This window comes from Microtus oregoni, unplaced genomic scaffold, assembly GCF_018167655.1.
Source record: "Microtus oregoni isolate MIOR12 unplaced genomic scaffold, Mior012 000000F_ref0000247, whole genome shotgun sequence".
NCBI lineage: Eukaryota > Metazoa > Chordata > Mammalia > Rodentia > Cricetidae > Microtus > Microtus oregoni.
The window spans coordinates 72,958,434-72,982,261 of NW_024543059.1; the positions used below are offsets into that span (position 1 = coordinate 72,958,434).

The 23,828-nt window shown below is 44.2% G+C and overlaps 1 protein-coding gene across 1 annotated transcript in view; it reads right to left on the bottom strand.

Moving 5' to 3' along the window:
- Papss1 (3'-phosphoadenosine 5'-phosphosulfate synthase 1) overlaps positions 1-23,828 on the bottom strand; it is a 77,632-nt gene that overhangs the window by 43,933 nt on the left and 9,871 nt on the right. The window contains exons 2-6 of the mRNA XM_041649171.1: positions 21,691-21,805; positions 17,904-18,139; positions 17,314-17,452; positions 14,279-14,397; positions 920-1,033 (exon numbers count right to left, since the gene is read on the bottom strand). Coding sequence (XP_041505105.1) covers positions 920-1,033; positions 14,279-14,397; positions 17,314-17,452; positions 17,904-18,139; positions 21,691-21,805 — 723 coding nt within the window. The remainder of the gene's footprint in view (positions 1-919; positions 1,034-14,278; positions 14,398-17,313; positions 17,453-17,903; positions 18,140-21,690; positions 21,806-23,828) is intronic.

Sequence of the window (23,828 nt, forward strand, 5' to 3'; positions counted from 1 at the left end):
CCTTCAAGGTTCTGCAGTGCCGTACACCTCCAGGTAGATCTCTCTCTCTCTCTCTCTGTGCAAACTACAGTCCTTCTCCATGGCCACTGCCACAGCCCTGCTTTACACCATCCCTCCAACACTCGTCCACCTCATACCACGTCACACGCAGCCCATTTAAAGCAACTCGGACCAAAGAAGTGAACAACTATGGAGGAGCCTTTGTCCAGGCCAAGCTCAGTTCCCCACCCTCAGTACCGAGAGGTGAAACTTCCTCACATGTTTTAGATTCTTCTTGGAGTAAATGAAGACTTGAAGGGAAAGCCAACTGCTACTCCATACTCTTATTTCTTACCCTTTGCGGGATTTTGCTTTTTTTTTTTCTTTTCTCTGTATAAATTATACAGCTTAAAGTTTCCTAAGACTAGGTCATAGTTTCCACTCTCATCCTGCTTAGTCTAACTCAGAAACTGATAATTGAGAAAGGCATCTAATGGTAGCATCAGACACAGATATACAACAGAACTATTCCTAATGTGTCCATTTTTCTTAATATAAGGGAGAGTCAAGTGTTGGACAGGAAATTGGGAAACATGGTTAAAGCAGTAAAAGTTCATTTTAATTATTATGGGTTAGCATTTCTTAATGTTTTAGAAACATTCCTTTCTCTCTTACGCCCCCAAATCTCACATAATCTTTGTCCTTTGATATTTCAAAATAAACAAATGTGACTAAAAGCAAATCAAAGTCACGGTGCTGTGGGAATACTGTTCCCCATGAAACACATTCTCCATCCCTGGGAACTGTGATCTATACCACAGCACCCTGACCTGCTACTGCCACCCCGACTTCAAACACGGCCACTAAACCCCACATTCATCAAGCTGACCGCTCCTCGGCGGGCTGAACCACTTGGTCTGAGAAGCGACGGAGAACTTACTTTATTGATCTTCAGCGCTGGTAAGGCTTCTGCATCCGTTTTTGCCAAATGCAGTTTGTTCTCCGGCACATAGAGTTCTTTCACCTCATAGGAGGCGTCCACAGGGACGATATCCTGCACAGCAACAAGAGGGTAGTTAGACAGTAGATCCAGCACTGCAGGCACCCCCAAACGGCATCTCAGGGAAGGGAAACCAGCATTTCTAGCAGAAAAGGAGGCTCTAGCACCATGTCCCCTCCTCAATTTCCCTAATGTTAGTTGGCCTACTCCCAAATAACATCTCACACTCAAGAAATCAGCATTATGCCCCATTACGTAATAGAAAAGAAAACATTCCTAGAATCTTCTATGTTTCAGATACCTGTAACTAGAGCTGCCCTCAGATACAGAGACGAAAATTTTAAACACAAACAATCCGTGTAAGACACCACCATTTTTCCCTATGTACTTTTCCCTTAGTGTCACTGAAGCTACCATTTTGCTCATAAAATTCAGTTCAGAAGTGTCAGCTTCCTTCCCACAACCACTGAAAACTACTTTTTAAAAATGCTTTTGTTCTTACACCCCAAGGTTTCCTCTCCCTCCCCTCTTCCCAGTTCCTCCCCCACCCCACCCCATCCACTGCTCCTCCACTGTTTCTCTTCAGATGCAGGCAAGCCTTCCAGGGATATCGGCCGAAAACTAGTGCTTTTTGATCCCACGTGAAATAGAACTGCAGTCAAAATTCTAAGTGCTCACCTACGACACTAAGACAGGATCTCTTCCTGTTCATCTCACGCGTACTGCACGCGTGAGCACGGGTGGAGGGAGGTGGTGCAGGCAGTGTGTGTGTGTGTGTGTGTGTGTGTGTGTGTGAGACACGACACAACCACTTACACTGCCACTAGGAGAGCTTCACAAGACTGGCTCCCAAGACACTACCGTGCCCTAACGAATTCTAAATGGGTTCAAGCACATTAACTCTTTTTTAATATCAAATCTGCTGGGCCATCTCCTCAGCACGCAATATGGGACCAATTGTGGGTTTTTCATACATGTGTACAGGCAACACTTGGCTATTCAAAATAAAACAATTCTCAAGAGAATAAAAAGATACAACCAAAGCCTACCTAGGGGAAAGTGTTGCAAAAATACACAAAGTACCTTAAAACACACAGGAAAAAAAAAATTCCGTTTTTATAGGTTGGAATGCAGTCACCACAGTACCACTGATATCCTTCACAGAGGTAAGAAAACAAACCTACAATAGCTAGAGAGAAAGTCCTGAATTAACACCTCACTAAAGATACACTGATTAAGGTATAAAAGCCTATGAAGACACCCAGCATCACATTGTCTCTGCCAAAAAGACCAAAATCCACAGCACAGACAGCAGAGCAAGAACTTCCACCTACACCTGGTGAGAACACACAAAGACACAGATACTGGGTAAACCTAAGCACATAAAGCCAGGACAAGAGCCGGAGGCGGCTTGCAAGCAGTCACCTGAAAGAAGCCCATGCTCAAAGGCATGATGCCCACTACACAGCATCAGTGTTAGCAGGAAGCTAAAACTTCTACTAGAAGAAGTATTTTTTTTAAGCATGAAGCAACAATGACCACAGTAATTCAAAGTAAAATATTAATAGAAGAATCAAATCAAAGTACACCCAGAAGCGAGGCCAACATCAGACGTCTTTTTCAGTCACTCTTCATCTTGTGTGTGTGTGTGCACGCGCATGTGTGTATGTGTGTGTACGTGTGCGTGCACACGCGCTCACCCATAAGCACGCTGAGGTCCACACTGTCCCTACCTTATTTTCTGAGACAGGGTCTCTCACTGAACAGGGAGCTTGCCATTTTGCCAGACCACTTATATGATAACACCCAGCACCCTCCTGTTTCTGCCTCCAGAGGCCTCCATTACAGGCATGTGCTGTTGTGCCCAGCTTTTTATGTGGATACTGAAGCCCAAAAACCAAAACTTTAAGGACATACCCTACTCACAGTTAGTACCTGCCGCACAGCAGGTAACTTAGTGCGCTCAGCTAACAGTGGACTAAACATACGACGGCAGTGCTGTAGGTATCTGTGCCCCAGTGGCTCTGCAGCCACCACAGTCTGAGTAGCACAACCTACAGATGTTTGTACAACATGCCTCATCTAAGGGAAGAGCTCAAAGTGGTGGCTGTATCTGGTTCTATAGCAAAATAGGAAAATAATATTAATAAGGCTAAGTTACATGTCTATGCCAAAAGAGGTCCATGAAGACCAGGGGTAGCTTTTTACACAACCCCTATGGGGATCTGCGAATCCAGAACCAGTGGCCCACAGAGCCATCTTCTCAGATGCTCTGCTCCCACAGTGGAGAGAAAAGGAGAAACACAGTTCAGCACAGAAAAAAGCAGGTAGCAAAACCGTATTTCTCCTATGGTAATATTCAAGGCCTCCAACTTCTCAGAATAAGCCCAAGAGTAAGAAAGACTACACATACAGAAAAAGAAGAAATAAAATTAAAACCCACAGCAAGGGACCACGGCCAGCCAGGCCCCACAGCCTCACTCCTGGAGCAGAGCAACATTTCTGAGAGACCTCTGCCCCTCAAGCGCCCCACTAATCAAGGAGGAAACAGGAAGCAAGCACATAAGGCACAAACTGCCCAGCACAACTATCCATAAACCTCCCAGACATTCCATATTTCATGGCAGACAGTTATTGCTGTATTTACTGAGGAGAAAGACTATCTAAAGCCATTAAAGAAAAAAGGGAACCAAGGCGGCCCAGCAGCCCAGCTGCTCCAGCTGCTCCAGCTGCTCCAGCTGCTCCAGTCTGACTTGGTGGATGTCACATACGATCATGTTCTCACAAGGTGGGCTTCCACATACACACATGAACCCACACCAAAGTAGGTTTGTGTCAGCTTTACAGAGGGAGGGGTACAACAGGTCAGCAGTCAGTTTATACGGAATGCTGGACTTTAAGAATGCGTCGGAAGAGGAAAATCACACACAGAAGTAAAAGAAAAATCTAGCCAGATAAACAGCTTAGGCGTAGCTCTCTGCATTTACTTTAAATGTGGAAAGGGCCCTTGGTAGGCAGGTGCCCTATATCCTTCTGTGTGTGCGTCACTGTCATTAGCCTGGTGTCCCGCGTAAGTGTTCTCCACCGTGGATGCGCTACAGGGTAAATGGCCTGTCTACAGTCTCTGCCAAGCTTCAACTGGAAAGGGAAAGCCCAGAATCCACTCTCCCTGAGGGACAGTGGGGCATGCACGAAGCAGCTGCACACACCCCACACACTCAGTCGGACAAGACACCAAAGGCACACTCAGGCATACATATTCTTGCCAGCTGTGAAATAAAGAACTGAATCCTACACAGGGAAAGATGCTAAGAGTGACCAATTACAGACAAGGCCAGGTACTCGTTAGGCTTCTAGAAGGGAGAATACAGGGAGGCTCACAGAAAGGACATGAAGTCAGTAAACTAGTCACAAAATTTAAGGGACACATTTTCAAACCAAGAAGAGACAGAAGGTGGCTGGAGTCCGTACGTCAGTTATTTCTGATGTTCTTACTGTTACGACGAAAGAGAGGAAGACACAAATATTCTTTGCCTGACACTCGACGATCTGTTTCTTCAGTTCTAAATACACAGCCCTGACGAGCTTCCTCACCTCACCGCCTGGTTTCTCCTTTCCCTCAACCACTTAAAAAACATCCAGACACCCATTTCCCAGGGCTGTTGTAAGAATAAGACATCATGGTGTCTGAACTGTAGGGCTAACACTTACAGAGATATGCCCTCAACACACTGTTCTTAAAGGCTTCGTGGCCTAACACCTACCTGTCAAGGCAAAAGAAACTACGCTATCTGCCCCTCCACAAAGGAGGGAGCTAAGGCCCAAGAGATGAACAAACCCCGCTATACTGTTTTCCACTGCACTTAGCACACGGGTAATAAATGATGATGACAATAATACTCAACAGAATCGTACACGAGGAACCACGCCTAATTTCCTGCTGTCAGTCCGTTAACTCAGACAGAGTTCTCAGCAAACTCTAAGGCGGGTTCTATTATCAGTTCTATTTTACGCAGGAAAGCAGTGAGGCCAAAAATAAAATTTTCCCAAGGCCATAAAATTGAATTGATAGGTGCTAGAGCTGGAATTTCAACTTTAAAGGTATCCTTCAGTGTTTCCCCATAGAAACCATATCAGGAGACTTTGTCACACACATTATTTCAGCAAACATGCAAGTTTAATCATGTGCTGCTTTCAAATATCTACAGGGAGCTATAATCATTTTTTTCAAGATCAAGAAGAAATAGTATTATGTTTTATTTTTAAGTCAAAATAACTTTTCATCACAAACATTCAACAAAATCCCTCCCTTTGCAGATTCATATCTAACAATATTCATAAAATTCATTTTAACCTTACAATATGGGTGTGCGATTCTTCTGGTGGATAACCAATGCTAAATAAAAGGTCAAGAGTCTGCTATTGTTTTCTTCTGGAAAGATAAAGTTAATATTTCTGGAATTAGCACAAACACAATGGCATGAGTCAAGGGGAAGATGGAACATCTGCTCAGTGGAAGAAAGCTCTGTGTAGACTTTGGGTAGAGATGAGGCAACTGATTATCAGAAACACAAAGAGAACCTTAAAAATGCAGACACAGGGCTGGAGAAATAGCTCAATACTTAAGAGTACTGGCGGCTCTTCTAGAAGATCTGGATTCAATTCCAAGCACCCACATGGCAGCTCACAGCCATCTGTAACTCCAGTTTCAGAGGATCCAGTGCCTTCTTCTGGCACTGGGCACACACATGCTGCCCAGACATACAAGCAGACGAAACACCCATACATATTTTCTTATGTTGAATGTAGACACTGCCAGTTTCTAGCACATTCTAATGTCAAACCTCAGTCTCCAAAACCACCACTAAACACCTGAAAGGACCAATACTACCTCAAAGTATGTGTGGATACCGAAAGAGCAGAAGGCGGAGTCCCTGCCACATGAAATGATTGCTTATTTGGGACTCCAAAGGACTTCCACAGCCTCACCTAGCAATCAGAAACACTGTACCATTGTTATCATTTATATAATTCCCATTATTTCAGCAAACTGACTTTCAAGGAAAAGACAGCGCACAAGGCTAGCCAGAGAAAGTCTTCCTATGACTGGACACCTCACCCCTTCTGAGAGGCCCCAGGGTTCCAAGTGAGAGCTCCAGGGTCCTGGGCTGCTCATGTGAACATGAGCAGAGGCCGGTGAACAGTTTACATATTACACATCACCCTGCATGAAGGCCGAGTTCCAGATCTCCAAGGGCAGAAATACTAGATGTTATGAATGCAAATACTCATTTGATTTAAAATGCAAGATGGGGGCTGGAAAGATGGCTCAGCAATTAAGAGTACTGCCTGCTCTTCCAAAGGTCCTGAGTTCAATTCCCAGCAACCACATAGTGGCTGATAACCATCTGTAATGAGGTCTGGTGCTCTCTTCTAGCCTTCAGGCATACACACAGACAGAATATTGTATATATAATAAATAAATAAATAAATAAATATTAAAAAATGCAAGATGGATACAAAACTTTAATTGACCCAACACTATACATGACCAATATATGCAGCATCTACATCCTTGTCTGGGCCACTGTGAGCAGGACAAATAATCACCATTAAAACTAGCAATTCTTGTCCTCTCATCTGGGTCCTCACATAGCAGCCGAGCCTACTAATAAGCAGTGAGTCCACGCTTCACATTTTTTCCTCGACATATTTGCTACACTTCTCCTGGAGCCAGATCTGCTCGGCAGACTGAAAGCTGGGACTCACTCACCTTTTCATGCGACTATTTAGTTTCTATTATCTCCACTCCATGCATCTAAAGCACGAGCAAACGACATTCTGGCAACACTTTAAAACTGAGCTACAAAGTCTGGTTTTTATGTGCAGTATAAAATCCATTTAGAGCACTAAACCACCAGTTTGTAAGAAGACAAACCTTTAAATAATTTATAGCACTAGTAAATCCAGAGTTCCTGGTAGATTTAAAAACAGCATTTAAAATATCACTTTAGATTAAAACCAGCGGCAAGAAGCCTACTCCCTTGTGTTCTAACAGACCAAGTTAAAACGCAATGCGAGCAGGCCATCTAGTGACCACTCAAGGGTTAGTGGAAAGAAAAGACGAAGTCTCACGCTTGCTTGTCTTCTGTATTCTTGAGTAAATGCATACGAAATGAAGCAGGTTAAGAAAGCAAAGATCCTTTGACTAAATGCTGTGGCATGTATTCTTTATCTGAACGACTGTATCACACAGCCAGACTGAAAGAGAAATCAGAACCTTAAGTACCCATGTAACCAAAGGCCTCATAGCGGCAGCATCCACTTTTCTTGAACATGAAAAATGAGTATTTATCTTCCTTGTTGACAATGAGTTAAGAATACCAGGAAGAATTCATCTCAGAAGAGTCTCCCCAAATCACTGCTGCTAAGAGAAGGCCATCTGCCATTATTCCCGTGGGCACAGCCTTCTCAAGCTCCTTCAGACCACCGGCTTCTCTCTAACACAAAGCCACACAGTGGGAAATGTACTAGATATTTGGTCCTTGTCCCCAGTTCCTAACAGAACTACAAGCTTTGAATCTCCTAAGTTACAATGTCTTTCACACAGAGAGACTCTTAGTGTGTGTCCTGAACAGCTTCAAGATGGAATTTTGTCACCAGAATTCTGGATTACCTCGTTGCAGGTTGGTAACTTTCAACTTCAACTCAAGCCTCCATAAGAACCCCTAAACAACAGAGTTCAAAGGCTTCTGGTTGCTATACATGTGGAGGTGCTAAGAGAGGGGCAGCCTAAAGAAGTCATGAAAATTTGGCTTCCTACACCCCACGCTACCCTAGACATCTCTTCCATCAAACTGTTCCTAAACTGATAATAAATGACCAATAAAGTGCTTTGCTGAGTTATTCTGACCAGTCAAAAAGCTTAAGGAGAGGAGCCCTGAGTTATATAAACAGTTGGGCAGAATGGTGGGTGACCTAGACAACCGCATTCAGGACTCATGTCTGAACAGGAGGAAATCTTCTGAGTTTGGGTCCCTATCCTGTAAGCCAAACTAATTCCAGAAAGGATAAGAATTGAGCTGAGCTGTTGGGATGCTCCAATGATATCAGAGGTAAGAAAATTGGCCACTGTAATGAAAATCAAACAAAAACCCTTAGAACTGAACCCAAAGGAGAGATAAAACGTCCCTTAGTTTATTTCAGAAATAAAGTTGTCATTATAAAGCAGCATTGGGATTTATTAGGATCCCAACCAAGGAGGGGACCTCACGCACACGAGATAACAAGAGCTGCCACAGGCAGTTGCTGGAACACAGCCAGAACCTTGCAGACGAAATACTTATGCAATACCTGTCCACCTTGGACTGCACACCACACGTGGGAATGATCCTTGCAGCCAAGGACAACCGTTTCAAACCGACTTTTAAAATCTCCTCACTTAACCTTTAAAAAGCACTGTCTTGCTGTAAGGTGTGGTGGCGCACACCTTCAATCCCAGCACTCCAGAAACAGAGACAGGCGGAGCTCTATGATCCACATAGCAAGTTCCAGGTAGCCAGGGAGCTCTTATCTAAAATAGCAGTAATAATAATAATAATACTCACAGGGACTTTTCTCAGCGGCTAAGAACACTTGCAGCTCTTTCAAAGAACCCAAATTCAGTCGCTAACGCCCATGCTGGGTGGCTCACAACCACCTGTAATTCTAGCTCCAGGGGACACACGCCTTCTGCTGACCTCTGTGGGCATGTAGGCATGCACGTGAGTGCATGTGTGTACTTAAGCACACTCAACATTGAACAAAAATAGCCTACAAAGACCTTATTTCTCACCATGTCGAACATTTCATACTCTCCAGACTCAAACCTGGGAAGCTTTTCTCTGCATAATGAACATCTTTTCCAAGCCAGGCAGCACTGCCCTTGGCTTTCTTTAGAGTAACAAAGTGCCTTTCTTGCCATTTCTTAATTTCATTTACACTCGGGAATCAACTACCAAGGAACACAAAAGGAAATCAGATAAAAGATTCATATTTTAATAACACACTAAAAAGGGAAGTAATTATAATCTAGAAATGATGGCACATTAGAAAAACCCAAGTGTGGGCTGCAGAGTCCACCCTGGGACAGTGTCAACCCTACCTGACTGGACTCTGCTGAGCTCCGTCACAAACCCAACCCTGCTTCTCATCAGTAAAACGGTGACAGCTATAAATGCTCCTCGGGACTTTAAAACATATGAATTCACCAAGGCCACCAACATACCTACCACACAGTCTAACACAGAAACAAGAGGCCTAACGAGTTATTCATGGCGCTCACCTTTGTTCCTGTGAGTCTCTTCTGGCACAGCTATACTCGGACACAGGGCGGATTAGTCGGAACCTGTCTTCACACCGCCACTCCAGGCATACATACACTGGAAACCGAATGGGTTTTCCTCCTTGGCTTTAAATCAGCGCTGCACTCGTTCATCCCCTTCCCCTCCAATCTACTTCAGACTCCACCAGGCACTCTCCCCTGCCCACCTGTGGGCAATCTCACACACTTCGCTGCAATAGTAAAGAAGATGGACTGCGCTTTCTGCCCCTGGCTGGGCTGAGTGTGTATTATACCAAGCGCCATTCCACGGGAAAGCAGCGTGCATCCCACCAACTCACCACTGTGACCTGGCATCTGTCCACCAGTTTCTCCATGTGCCATAAGGCTTGTCTGAGAGTCAAGTTTACTAGGGGACAATCAACAAGAATCCATGTTTAAACAGATGGGAGTGTTGTCTGTGTGTTTTCTTCCAACTATAACTCTGAAGAAGCAGGACAAACTAATGTACACATGGCCATCCTGTCTACACACTATAAACTATAAGAGTGGCAAGGACCGAACACGCAACCATACTATCTGTCGGCCGCCACGCCCCCGTGTTTGCTGTGGTGTCTACCACAGATGGCACTGAGTGGTCTCCAATTAACACGCTTCACCACGCACCACAGAACATGCTGTCAGTGACGTCACTGGCTTAGGAAAGCATTCGCTGAAATCCCTTTCCCCAAATAAGGATGATGCCCAGAAAACACGTTACAGTAACGGAGCATCGGGTTTCTTCTCCACGGACACCCTGCTTTGGGATGGAAAACAACCTTCCTAAGAAAAAAGGTCTACGTTCTGAGCCATACAGTCAGAATCACTTTCTAGACGTAGACTTGAGTGTAACAAGAAGACTTCTAAAAATAAAACCAAGGACACATAAAAATCGCTGTGAAATACCCAAAAGCAGAATCCTACACCGCCATAAGCAAATCTAATTGCTCTGAATTACTTCCAAAGCTTTTCATATGTGAAATGAGACAACACACAGGCAGAACTGAGAGCAAATTTATTCCTCTTAGGAATGCCACAGAAATGAGGTGGGGAGCACAAAGATTCAATGGTTAAGAACACTGACTGTTCTTTCAGGACCTGGGTTTGAATCCCAGCACTCACATGGCAGCTAACAACTGTCTGTAACTCTAATTCCAGGGGATTCACGCTTCCAAGAGCATTGCACACATAAGGTCCAGACATACGTGCACATAAAAGAAAAGTAAATAAATCTTTAATTTAAAAACAGACAAAGAAGAGGGTATTAGATGATAAACTGGGAGGGAAACATGAGCCACTGCTCCAGTTTCTAAAGGTCAGAAAGAATCACCGTAAACGGCATAGAGCAGTACACGTGTGCCCTTCATCCAACTCGGCGAATAGCAGAGGCGGAGGAATACTATATCCCTAGGCCTCTTTTCAAGACACTGGGTGATGAAAGTGTCCAATTATCACATTGTCTGGCAAGCATAAGATAAAAAGGGCAATTAATTCAATCTCTAATTAAGATAGAATAAATTAGGAGGAAGGCATTACCTAAGACTACATACAGAGATTAAGATAAATGGGAAGAGAAGGCTGAAGGAGGAACGGGAGGGAGCGAGGGAATAGACACTATGGCAGAATACGTGACAGTACCTACAAAGGCTGGACAAGGGGGGTGGGGGCAAGAGGCAGCTTGGGGATGCAGCTCTTTCGGATAGAATGGTTGACTATGATGCGCAGAGCCCAGGGTTCAATCCCAGGACCACATAACCCAGGCTTGGTGGTGGTGCACAACTCAGTGGTCGAGAGGCAGAGGAACATCAAGAAGTTCAAGGTTATGTATTAATTATGTATTAATTAAGTTATGTATTATCCCCAGTTACATATTAGTTAAGAAGTTCAAGGTCATTCCCAGTTATGTATTGATGCCATCCTAAAATACAAATGACAAAAGCATCATCTCAGGCCAGTGAGATGGCTCAGCAGATTAAGGTGCTCGCTGTCAATGCTGACAACCTGAGTTCAACCCTCAGAACCCACCTAGGAGAAGGAGAGAACCAAATACAGTAAGCTGTCCTCTGACCTCCACAAGTGCTCCATGGCACATACCTACCCATACATACACACACAAAATAAATAAACAAATAACTAATTAGGGAAAAACACTATCTCAATCCTTGTTATGTGCTCAGATCCAATATCCAGCACTTAATAAAGTTATGAGATAACCAAAAGGGGGAGGAAACCACCCACAGTGAAGTGTCAATGCCATCAGAGGCAGATCCAGAAATCACCAGAGTTCAACCATCAACCAGGACTTTAAATGGTGACTCTCACAGTAAGATAACTGATTCACACGATCCAGTGGGATGTGGTCAGCATGCATGAATCCCTGGAGAACTTCAGCAGAGGTGTACGTGATAGGGGAAAAAAGCCAAATGATGACAAAATTGGTTTTGGTTCTAGTTTTGTTTGTTTGTTTGTTTGTTTTTATGTGTATGAGTGTTTTGCCTAGCATACATATCTGTATATGATGTATGTGCATGGTACCCTTGGGGGCCAGAAAAGGGCATCATCCTCCCTGGCTCTGAAGTTACAAGCAACTGTGGACCTCTTTGTGGGTGCTGGGAATTAAACCAACGAGCTCTAGAAGAGCAATCAATGTTCTCAACCACCAAGCCAACTCTCCAACCCCAAAACTGTTAGTTAATGATTATTACAGTTTAAAAGCTTGGGCAAGGCATGGTTATGCATACCTTTAAACCCAACACTCAGGAAGGAGGCAGATGTCTGGGAATTTGAGGCAAGCCCGAACTACATAGGGAGCACCAGGACAGCCAGGAATAGAGAGAGAGAGAAAGACCCTGTCTCAAAGATTAAAAAAAAAAAAAATTTTAATTTAAAAAAATTAAAAACTAAGCTTTTCAATATACTGAGTACAATACAGAATCAAGAAACTAAAAATAAATTAATTCAAATAATCAAAGGTACTTAATAACTGAAAAAAGCGGGGCATCTGTGGAATAGTACCTCACTGTTTAACATATGGCTCACTGGATTCCCCGCTGGAGAAGAGCGAAAGAAGCTCGAGAGAATGGCGAGACTGATGCTCACACACTGGACACACACACTGAGGCCACAACAGCTACACATATGTAAGCTGCTGTTGTCAGTTAAAACGAAGATCCATTTTAAAGCAATGCAAGGGCCATGAATTTTCACAAATCTACGAGGTGCTAGGTGGGGTGGCACACACCCACCTGTAATCACCTCAGCACGGGGAAGCCAGAGGCAAGTTGGAGGCCAGCCTGGTCTACATAGTGAGCTCTAGGCCAGCCAGGGAAACACAGCAAGAGCCTGTCGCAGACAAATGGAATGACTGTAGAGGAAAGAACACCTTTACAGGACTGCGAGAGAGAAATTCATCTGGCCAAAATGCCTTCTAGAGAGGACCAGGCAGGTGAAGACTCTCAAAGACCAACCTTCCAAACACTGCTCTCTGCCTCCCTCCAGACACACCGCGCACCACTGAATCACGGCTTCTAGCACATTTCCCAGGAACCATGAGCTCCTTGCTCTTCTTCTCTGACCTACACGCAAATCCCCAAGGATGGACCCACCCCTGATTAACCTCTGCACTGCTAGTGCCTGCAGCTGTTACTAACTACAGTATGGGGTTTTAATTCATATATGGTCGGTGGGGATGAGAAATGACTGAGGGACAGCAAAGGCAGAGGAACAGACGTTAGTTAATAGGAAACCTAGGAACTGAAGATGAAGTAAAAAACCCTCCTAAAATAATGCCGTTGGTCTGAAGGTACTGGTCAGGGCATCAGCGGCATACACGCGTATATAAAACATGTATACGAAGCCGGGCAGTGGTTGCGGACGCCTTTAATCCCAGCACTCGGGAGGCAGAAGCAGGCGGATCTCTGTGAGTCCGAGACCAGCCTGGTCTACAAGAGCTAGTCCCAGGACAGGCTCCAAAACCACAGAGAAACCCTGTCTCGAAAAAAAAAAAAAAATGTATACATAAAATGTCAGAACATGTCATTATTTTCTATTATTTCTATTTATTCAGAGAAAACACTTGAATAAGAAACATAAATTCAGAAGGAAAGCCTTATGCTAATTACCTGGGAGATATATTATAATACGGAAAACTTCAAAGTTGAAACATATATAATATACTTAGTCAGAGACTGGAGATGAAAGGGGATTCTGTTCAGAATTCTGTGTATAAAAAGGAAGTCCAAACACTATCACCCAGTGAGAAGAGAATGGGGGGGCGCTGACACACCCACGCCTGCTTCGCACACAGGAGAAGTGGCCAGCACAGGTAGGGACACAGGCAAGCTGATGAACACTAGCCAGATGCAAGTTCCATCACCACACAAAGGCCGAATCCTCTCAGCTAAAGCGGACAGTGGAGTGAAAGACGTATTGGGTAGTTTAGAGGGGGAAAATTATCTCTAAAGCCAGAATAAAATCCAAGGGAACCACGTATCAGTCCCCTCGCATCTTCTGCTTCCGATACCCAGGAGCCAGAGAGAGGTACTTGAGTCCAGGAAGTCTCCCTCTACAGGACCCTCCTCTAAAATCCAGCTGTGAGTGCATCACCAAGTTGAAGCGGGAGCCAAATATCTAGGAAATTTAATAACTCTGTGTGCCTCAACTTAAAGAGTCTAACACTAAGTCATACAGTAAAATATTCGCTAGATTTCCACTATTACTAGTGTGGTAAAACTAATGAGAAAATTTAAGGCCCAACCTTTCTGACATTTACAAGAACTGGGGTATTTCATGCATTGTGTATTCCCCAACAATGCTAAAATAGTAGCATACAGGAAGTTTCTGGCTTTTATGAAGAATCTGAAATCCAGGCTACTCAATCAAGTCAGTTTTTAGAGGCCAAGTTATCAGGCAGCTTTCTCTCTCCGCCTGCTCCCTCTCACCCGTTCCTGGAGAAGCTCCACAACTTGCTGCACACAGTCATTGACATCACAGGAGTCCGTTTTCAACACCAGCTCCGGAGCCTCTGGTTTCTCATACTCAGAATCGATCCCCGTGAAGCCTTTAAAGGACCGCAGACAACAGAGGGAGGAGAAACATAAAGGGTTATTCCATCCGCACCAGTCTATGCTGAAGCTAAGGCTCAAGCTGCCCTGTCAGAGCATCGTGGTAACTGAGCGCTCCTTCTTGAGAGACTTCTAATTAAACCTGATTTCTCCCAACACACACAGTCGGTTCTCATTATTTACTGTACCTATGTCCAATGAAGTTGTCACAAATACTAATGAAGTAAACACTGAATCATGTCTCCTGGGTGAAATGCAAGCCCAGGTTCCTGCCAGCCTCGGGTGTCATGCGCACTTCAGCAAACACACTGATTCCTTTACACCGACCTCACAGCCACAGCACAGCTCAGCGAGAAGGACACGAACGCGAGCCTCCCCTCTGGGACCTATCCCAGCATCACTGCTCTCGGACACTACAGGGCCAGGAAGATGGCTCAATGAGTAAAGAAGCTCGCCACCAAACCTAACAACCTGAGCTCAAAGCCCGGACCCATGTGTTGGAAGGAGAGCGTCAGCTCCTACAGTCTTCTGGCCTACACACACATGCTTGATGATAAATAAGTGTAATTAAAAATAGCAGTACTACAGAGCATTTTCAACACTGGGGTCATCTTAAACATCACTCAGAGTGAGAATATGAGCAAAGAGGTCAAGACCATGATGGGGACGCCCACTGAAACAGTTTACCTGAGCTAATGGGAGCTCACCAACTCCAGCCAGACAGGGAGGGAACAAGCATAGGTCCAAACTAGTCCCTCTGAATGTGGGTGACAGTTGTATGGCTGAAGCAGAATGTGGGGTCACTGGCAGTTTTACCAGGATTTATCCCTACTGCTTGTACTAGCTTTTTGGAACCCATTCTCTTTGGATGGAGACCTTGCTCAGCCTAGATATAGCAGGGAGGGCCTTGGACCTACCCCAAAGCAATGTGTCTTACCCTCTCTGAGGAGCGGATGAGGGGTGGTATGGGGAGGGGTAGGTGGAGGGAATGGGAGGAGGAGAGGAAGTGGGAACTGGGATTGGTATGTAAAATGAAAAAAGGATAGTTTTCTTTTTAAAAAAAAATCACTCGGGGCTGGAGAGATGGCTCAGAGGTTAAGAGCATTGCCTGCTCTTCCAAAGGTCCTAAGTTCAATTCCCGGCAACCACATGGTGGCTCACAACCATCTGTAATGATGTCTGGTGCCCTCTTCTGGCCTGCAGACATATACACAGACAGAATATTCTATAGATAATAAATAAATAAATTTAAAAAAAAAAGAGAAAAAAAAATCACTCAAAAATAAAAAAGCATGAAAATGTGAAATAACTAATCTGCAGTCCTGCCTACTGCCAATCACTCCAAGGAGTAGCCTGTCTGAGTTAGGAAGGTGCTAGCTTAGGGGGCAAGAGGTATGAGAGGCCTCACCAATGAGCGGCGTCCCAAGGCAGCGAGATCCCGCACCAGCTTGATCCACAAGACTAGACATCTCCAGGACAGAGTTTGCCTCGGGGGCTTATTCCCAGACCCAAATACAGATGAAAAATGGGTAACAAATATTCTCATCCTTTTCCAATTTCCTATTCCCTTTCCTGTGTCAAAAACTGAATGCCCAAATCTAGAATTCAGAGCTCCTGCAATGATCCCAAGCTATCGTACCTTGTTGGGAAGGCAAACAAGTTACCTGCATGAATCATCCCTAAAGAACATTCTATAACCTACCTTCGATGACTCATTAACGCAATATGTCCTGTTCCCAGGAATGCCAACAGAATGAACACAACTGGGATCAAACACAACAGCAGGCAGGCTCTGTCATTCCCTTTCAGTGCCTAAGGCGTGGCACACGAAACTGTGAGCAGCCCTTAAACCCTAGGCAAGGTGTGGATGTTTTCATGGGGTCGGATATGTTAATTCAAACTCAACAGTCTTTTTTTTTTTTTTTTTTTTTTTTTTGGTTTTTTTCAAGACAAGGTTTCTCTGTGGTTTTGGAGCCTGTCCTGGAACTAGCTCTGTAGACCAGGCTGGTCTCGAACTCACAGAGATCTGCCTGCCTCTGCCTTCCGAGTGCTGGGATTACAGGCGTGCGCCACCACCGCCCGGCCCCAAACTCAACAGTCTTAAAACCAGGAAATTCTTCTTCTACCAAAATGTTTCTACTTCAGGCATTGTCCCCAATAGTTATGGGGACATCCTACACTGTCAGGCTCCAACAAAGACTAGAGGTAGTGATGGCTAGCAACCTAACTCTAGACACCTATTATATGAAGGGGGTTTCAGCGCCACCTCTCAAAGTCCCAGCTCTGTCCTGTGAGCAGGTTTCCAACACAGTCAGCAAAGGTCACTGGGGCACAGTTCCAGGCACTGCTGCTAAGTCTGGGAGCAGGAACAGTATAAGAACCACTTGCCCTCCTTATCCAGCCCCAAGTCACTACTCACTCCCAATTCCTTAGACAAGAGTATCAGTCCTAGCCGGGCGGTGGTGGCGCATGCCTGTAATCCCAGCACTCGGGAGGCAGAGGCAGGTGGATCTCTGTGAGTTCGAGGCCAGCCTGGGCTACAAAGGGAGTCCCAGGACAGGCTCCAAAGCTACAGAGAAACCCTGTCTCGAAAAACCAAAAAAAAGAAAAAAAGGAAAAAAGAGTATCAGTCCTGCGGGCTGGAGAGATGGCTCAGTGATGAAGAGCATATAATGATCGTGTAAAGAACTGGAGTCTAGTTCCTAGTTCCTATGTCAGATGGCTCTCACCTGCCTGCAACTCCAGTTCCAGAGAATCCAATGCCTTAGACCTCCCCAGGCAACTGCTCTGACATGACAGACAGACAGACAGACAAATACAATTTAATTTAAAAGCGGGGGAGGGCATCAGACCCGTACACAAAAGCATGAACTCTCTAGACAGAGAGAAACCACGAAGAAAATGCTGCTTGCCTTTTATTTCTCCCGCTCGTGCTTTCTTGTAGAGCCCCTTGACGTCTCTCTGTTCACAGACATGCAGAGGAGCATCAACGAAAACTTCAAAGAAAGGTAAGCTTGCACCCTCGTGGATCCGCCTCGCATTGTTGCGGTCCTTCAGAAAAGAGGAAAAAAGACATGCACAGAAACAGGAAGGGGTCAATAGAAAGAAGCGATAAAAAGTTGGATGAACCAAAGATAAATGAAAAGGACTTTGTACCTGAGTTTGTTTACATATGGTGTATATATGTATTTGCATATGTGTGTGTGTCCGTGTGTGTGTGTGTCCGTGTGTGTGTCCATGTATGTGTATTAAGCTTAAATAGCCAGCCAATGGCTTCACCTCAACAATTTTGCTACACTTCAAGATGCTTTAAATAGCAGGTTTTACACACACTGGATCACATCAATCAATTTTTTTTAACTTATTTGGATTTCAGAGAAATAATAAAGTCAGATTCAGCCTCAAAACACAGGCCAATGTTTAATATGCACTTTGCCTGATACCGCACTTCAAGTGTGTAATCTGCACCTGACGGCAGGGAAGCTACAGAGAAGCCACACACCTGCGTGTAAGGAGATATAAAGCTGGTGATGCAAACCAAGCCGGCATCTGCAAACAGCTTCGCCACCTCTGCGATGCGCCGAACGTTCTCTTCTCTGTCCTCGGGACTGAAGCCAAGGTTCTTATTGAGCCCTTGGCGAATGTTGTCACCATCCAGAGTGTAGCATGGAATGCCATGGCAAACCAGGTACTCCTCCAGAGCCATGCTCACGGTCGTCTTCCCTGCCCCGGACAATCCTAGAGGGAACAGTCCAAACAAATTCCACCTGAGAAGTTAGAACCAAGAGTCTAGGGACAAGGGTAATTATATCTGTTACTCACAGCACCAGGGTCTGAGAATCACCCCTGCCCATTATCTCTTTAACGTTAACCCTTTATCTACTCAAAATATCTATAAGCATCTAGGGTTTCTTTATGTTTTGGGGGCATATGGGGTGTTCCTCTTAAGCATGTATCTTTGGTAACTTAAATAACCCAGAAATCACCAATAAGATTAAAAAATTATCAATTTTAGTGTCATGGTTGGGTAGGTCTATCCACTTCGTCACTGTTAACACTATTGAAAGATACATGCCACATCTTTATAGTCAAATGCCAAATTATATATAATAAGGGGAAAGGAAAAGGAGAAAAGCCAATGCGGAACTACAAAGCTACCTCCTTACTCCAGGACCATGCCGCTCACGGACCATGACAGAGCTATCTGGAGTCAAGTCACAATATAATTAACCTGAGAAGATTGATCCCGAATTTCCTGAGAAACCAAAACACTGCTTTCCAGAGTGGTTGCACAAGTTTGCATTCCCACCAGCAATGGGTGAGTGTACCCCTTTCTCCACAACCTCTCCAGCAAAGGCCATCATTGGTGTTTTTTATTTTAGCCATTCTGACATGAGACAATGGGGATGTTCTATCGGGAACTCTCCAAGGCCAGCTGGCCTAGATCTGAAAAAGCATGGGATAAATCAGGACTAGCTGAACATAGCGGACAATGAGGAATACTGAGAATTCAAGAACAATCGCAGTGGATTTTTGATCCTACTGTATGTACTGGCTTTGTGGGAGCCTAGGCAGTTTGGATGCTCACCTTACGAGACCTGGATAGAGGTGGGCAGTCCTTGGGCTTCCCACAGGTCAGGGAACCCTGATTGCTCTTCTAGCAGATGAGGGAGGGGGACTTGATCGGGGGAGGGGGAGGGAAATGGGAAGCGGTTGCGGGGAGGAGGCAGAAATCCTTAATAAATAAATAAATTAAAAAAAATAAATAAATAAATATCATTAAAGAAAAATTAACCTGAGAAGAAAACCTAGCTTCCGTTCACTCTCCTCCTTATCACGGATATTCACTAAATGACCAGGAAAGAGAAAGGATACATTTATATACTGACACTTCACTAACTTGAAGACCGCAAAGTCAAGAGAACGGTAAGGCACGAGATGAACATGGAAGTCTAGTATGCCAATGATCTAGAACAAAATCATGGCAGTCCAGAAAGTTAAAGGAACAGATCACATGCTGAGAGGATCAGCAGGCGGCCAGCTGCTTTAATTCATTAGCAGGCTGTTTCCCCAAAGAGGTCAACACAATAGCTTGTCCCTGCAAACTCCTTACAGTGTGACCTGCCGCTGTCTCCTCATAACAAAGTACCTAATGCCACCCTCTTGAATCGGGGCTGGCTGAGGGACCCTGGAAGCCAAAAAAGATAGTGAGTGGCACTATATTTAGTTTATACCTACTTGGAGTGCAGCCTTCCAAGGCTAGACCAGAAATGCATCTGTAGCTTCTCAGTGGCCACTTAACATGGAGAGCACCGAGACCACTCAGCTACTGAAATCACTGGCTTGTTCTAGTCATGGGTGTCAATAAGCTGAGCTCTTAGCTGACAAGGACACCAGTTTAGCAGCCCAAGGTCTCTCTGACTACAACCACATAAGATCCAGGCAAAGATGGCCCACGGAGTCCCTTGAATTGTGCTTCTGCAGAGCTAAGTAATCAGAGGAGCTGTTGTTTCACTGGGTGAGGCTTTGGTAACTGTGCTGCAACAACAGAGCAGGAGCCAAGACATGAGGGCTCAACTGCTCTTCCATCTGTTTTGCTGTTACTGTTGCTGTTATTTGTTTGGTTGTTGTTGTTTATTTTGTTTTGAGACAGAGTTTCCCTAGGTATCCCAGGATGGCCTTGAACTCATAGCCCAAACTAATACTAAATGCTGAGCTAGCCTCCTGCCTCAGCCTCCTGGGTGTGGGGACTAAAAGTGGCAATTATACTCAGCTATGTTGCTGGTTTTAAACACTAGTTGAGCACCAAGTGCCAGCAAGAAAAAAAAAAATGAAAGCTGAAAAGCTAAGTTTTGTGTACACGAGAGAGAACAAAAATTGTAACCAGTCTGTTTACACCCCCATGGACACACATCTCTATTCTACAAATACATATAGGCAGAAAGAATAAACATCGCTGAAAACTGAGAGGCTGAAACAAAGAGGCAGAAAAATCAATGTACATAAGACATATCAGCTTCAACAAAGCTAAAGGAAACAAAATGTCTGTTCTGGGTTGGACAGAACCCATCTACCATCAAGTACTCTGGTCCACTAGGACCTCAGATTGCGATCTTAACTGAATACAGTCTTTGCTGGTTAGACTGGGCCCCAAACCAAGTACCTGATGTCCTTGTAAGAAGAGACTGAAGCGATGTTATCTATAAACCACAGAACGACAGTTATTTCTAAAAGCCCTAGATGCTTAAAAAAAAAAAAAAAGAAAAGAAAGAAAGAAAGAAAGAAAGAAAAGAAAAGAAAAGAAAAGAAAAGAAAAGGAGTGGACAGACACAGACGTCCCCTGCCAACTGCCATCATCCCCTCCCTGTCACTTAGGATGTAACTGGCCTGTAGGCATGCCGGGAGTGCCAGAGTCGCTGCTGTTGCTTTAAGTCAATGGTTCAGTTGATTTGCTACAACAGCTCTAGGAACTAAAAAACACTTTCCAAGAAACAGTATCAAAGTGCAATATGGTCTATTAAATACCTCTAGAAAAAGTAAGCTGAAACATAAAAACATTTTCTAAGAAACAGTATCAAAGTATAATCCAGTCTATTAAATACCTCTAGAAAAAGTAAGCTGAAACATAAAAACATTTTCTAAGAAACAGTATCAAAGTACAATCCGGTCTATTAAACATCTCTAGAAAAAGTCATCTGAAGTGTTTCCCATTAGGGGCGTCTCCTAGAGAAGTCAGTAAACTGCAGAAAGTGATATCTTTTAAATTTTGTTTCTGATGTCTGTGCGGCACCTGTACACACGGGGAGAGCCGTGTGACACCCTGGATGTGTGGATAAACAGCCCCTGCCAGCTTCTGCCCATTGGTTTCTACACAGTGGTCTATGGATTTGGGAAGGGGTGGCTCTCTCCATCGACCACACTGTTAAAACAATGTTTCAGGAAGAAGCCAAAAGAATTCTTCATGGCACTGGACTTCAGTTTCCTAGGAAAACCAAGCAGTGCATCCCCTTTACCTCATGGGAACACTGCCAGTATTCCCATGGAAGGACATGGCTTACACGGGCACCCCTACCTCACTGTTCCTGCCATTATGTGCCCCCTTGGTGGTTCCTTTGTGCACACTGGCAACTATGTACCCACACCCCTGTTCTGCTGCAACACCCATTGAGGTAAAGCCACCATCATGTTGACACAGCCTTGTTACACAGTCCAGGCTGATCATGAACTCCCCAAGATCTGGGATTCCAGGCATGCACCACCGCACCCACTCGTTTCTCTCTTAACCATACCTGTCAACCAAACCGTGCAACCGCGAAAGCCACCTCTGGTCCCCACCACCTGACCTCGCTTATTCCTGCTGACATGGTGAGCTTGGTAAGTGACGTTAGTTGCTCTCTGCATCCCCTAGAAAAGAAGAAAAGAAAAAAAAATTCTCGTTTACACAAGTCCTTTAAAATGTCAACACATATTCTTGTAAACATACAATCAATACTCTGTGTTGTTGAGAAATATTTTTTTTGTACACCGTGCAGATCTGTTGTTCTGACTGGTTTAATAAAAAGCAGAATGGCCAATAGCTAGGCAGGATTTTCAGGTACAGAGGATACTGGGAAGAAGGCACAGACACACCATTCTTGGTTATGAGTTTTGGATTCTGAGTCAACACACCACGTAGATATTGGGCATTGTATGTATGGTTGCACTATTCACAATAGCCAGAAAATGGAACCAACCTAGATATTCATCAGCAGATGAATGGATAAAGAAAGTACTGTCCATATAATCAATGGGATTTTATGCAGCTATACAGAAAAATGTCACTCTTATAGAAAAATGGACGAAACTGGAGCATTATCTTAGTAAAATAAGCCTGCATATTTGTTTGTATATGTGTGTTTATAGCTTACCAAACTAGAAAGGGGATCCTAAGAGAGAAGGAAGAGATCTTAAGGGAGGGTGGCGATTCCAGGCAACAGCAGAGCAAAGTCCATGGCAGCTGCAGGAAGAAAGGGAACGGAGGGAACATGCTGAGGGGATGTGGTGCCAGGGCATGTGTGGAGGTTTGAGAGCCAAGTACCATTTGCACATATGTGTAAAGATGTCATGAAGGTGGATGCTGGGAGTTGTGAAGGGCTGAAGAGGACACTAGGGGAGGGTGGATGTGCTCCAAGTACACTATATGCTTGCTTGAAATTACTAAAAAATAATAAAAAAAAATTCCACTAACCCCTTTCCCCACAGAGTTAGAAAAAGCAATCACAAAGTTGGTAAAGGACTTCAGAAAGTCGCAGATAACCAAAGTTGTCTTAGGAGATAGCCCACTGCTTGTCTTCAAAATATACGATAAGGCTGGAGGAACCCAGGCACACATAGAGGCCACAGGGGCAGAAGAGCGAGTCCAGAATTAAAATCCACATACAGTCTCCTGAATTTTGACAGAGGTGCCCAGAGCGTATAACCCAGGAAAGACAGTTTTCAGGTGGTGCTGTAGGGAAAACCGACTTTTCCCATGCAGGTAAGCGAGACCCACACCCTCCATCAGAGTAGCTGTCTTTATCATTCTGCTGGAGGAAGCCCTCACCCCATACTTTCCCTTGTCTTCTATTCTGCTTCCTTTTTAATGGGATGTATCTAATACAATTTTATCGGCTTGATTATCCAGTTAAATATAAACTCACCAAGGGTGGAGACTTTATTTACTTGACATACTAGATGGATCTCAGTAATAACTGATTGAATGAATGATTGACTAAGTGTGTGAAAAACATGAGGGCTGGAAGATGCCAGATTCTACTCCTAGGTATGAGGTCTTGGGGGGATTATTTAGTAGCTTTTCTCAAGTTTAACGCCTTCCATAAAGCTACAGTGGTAAGAGGACCCCTGCCATTGGGTTACTGTGAAAATTAAGTTGACTGGCAAATGTAAATGTAAAACGCTGAATGCTAAACATTATAAGAGTGTGTAAAAGAAAATGAAAGTTAGCAGTTTTAGCTTTTCCTTGCTTTTGGCATCTTATACAGTGTAATCAGGCATTTTTGTCAGGACTGTAGGCTTCCCAAGAATGACATGGAGATTTATTATTAATTGTGAAAGCTCGGCATAGCTTAGGCTTGTTTCTAACTAGCTCTTATAACTTAAATTAACCTTTGTCTATTAATTTACTTTCTGCCTCATGGCTTTATTATCTCATCACTGTGGTGTCTATGCTGCTTGCTTTGCATGCCTTGGCGTCTCTGCCTTCTTCCCAGTATCCTCTGGGCCTGAAAATCCTGCCTCGCTATTGGCCATTCCACTTTTTATTAAACCTCAATGCCCCTTGACCAAAGAATGGAGAAGGAAAATGTGGTACATTTACACAATGGACTACTACTACACAGAAGAAAAAAATAATTATATCTTGCAATTTGCAGGCAAATGTATGGAGCTA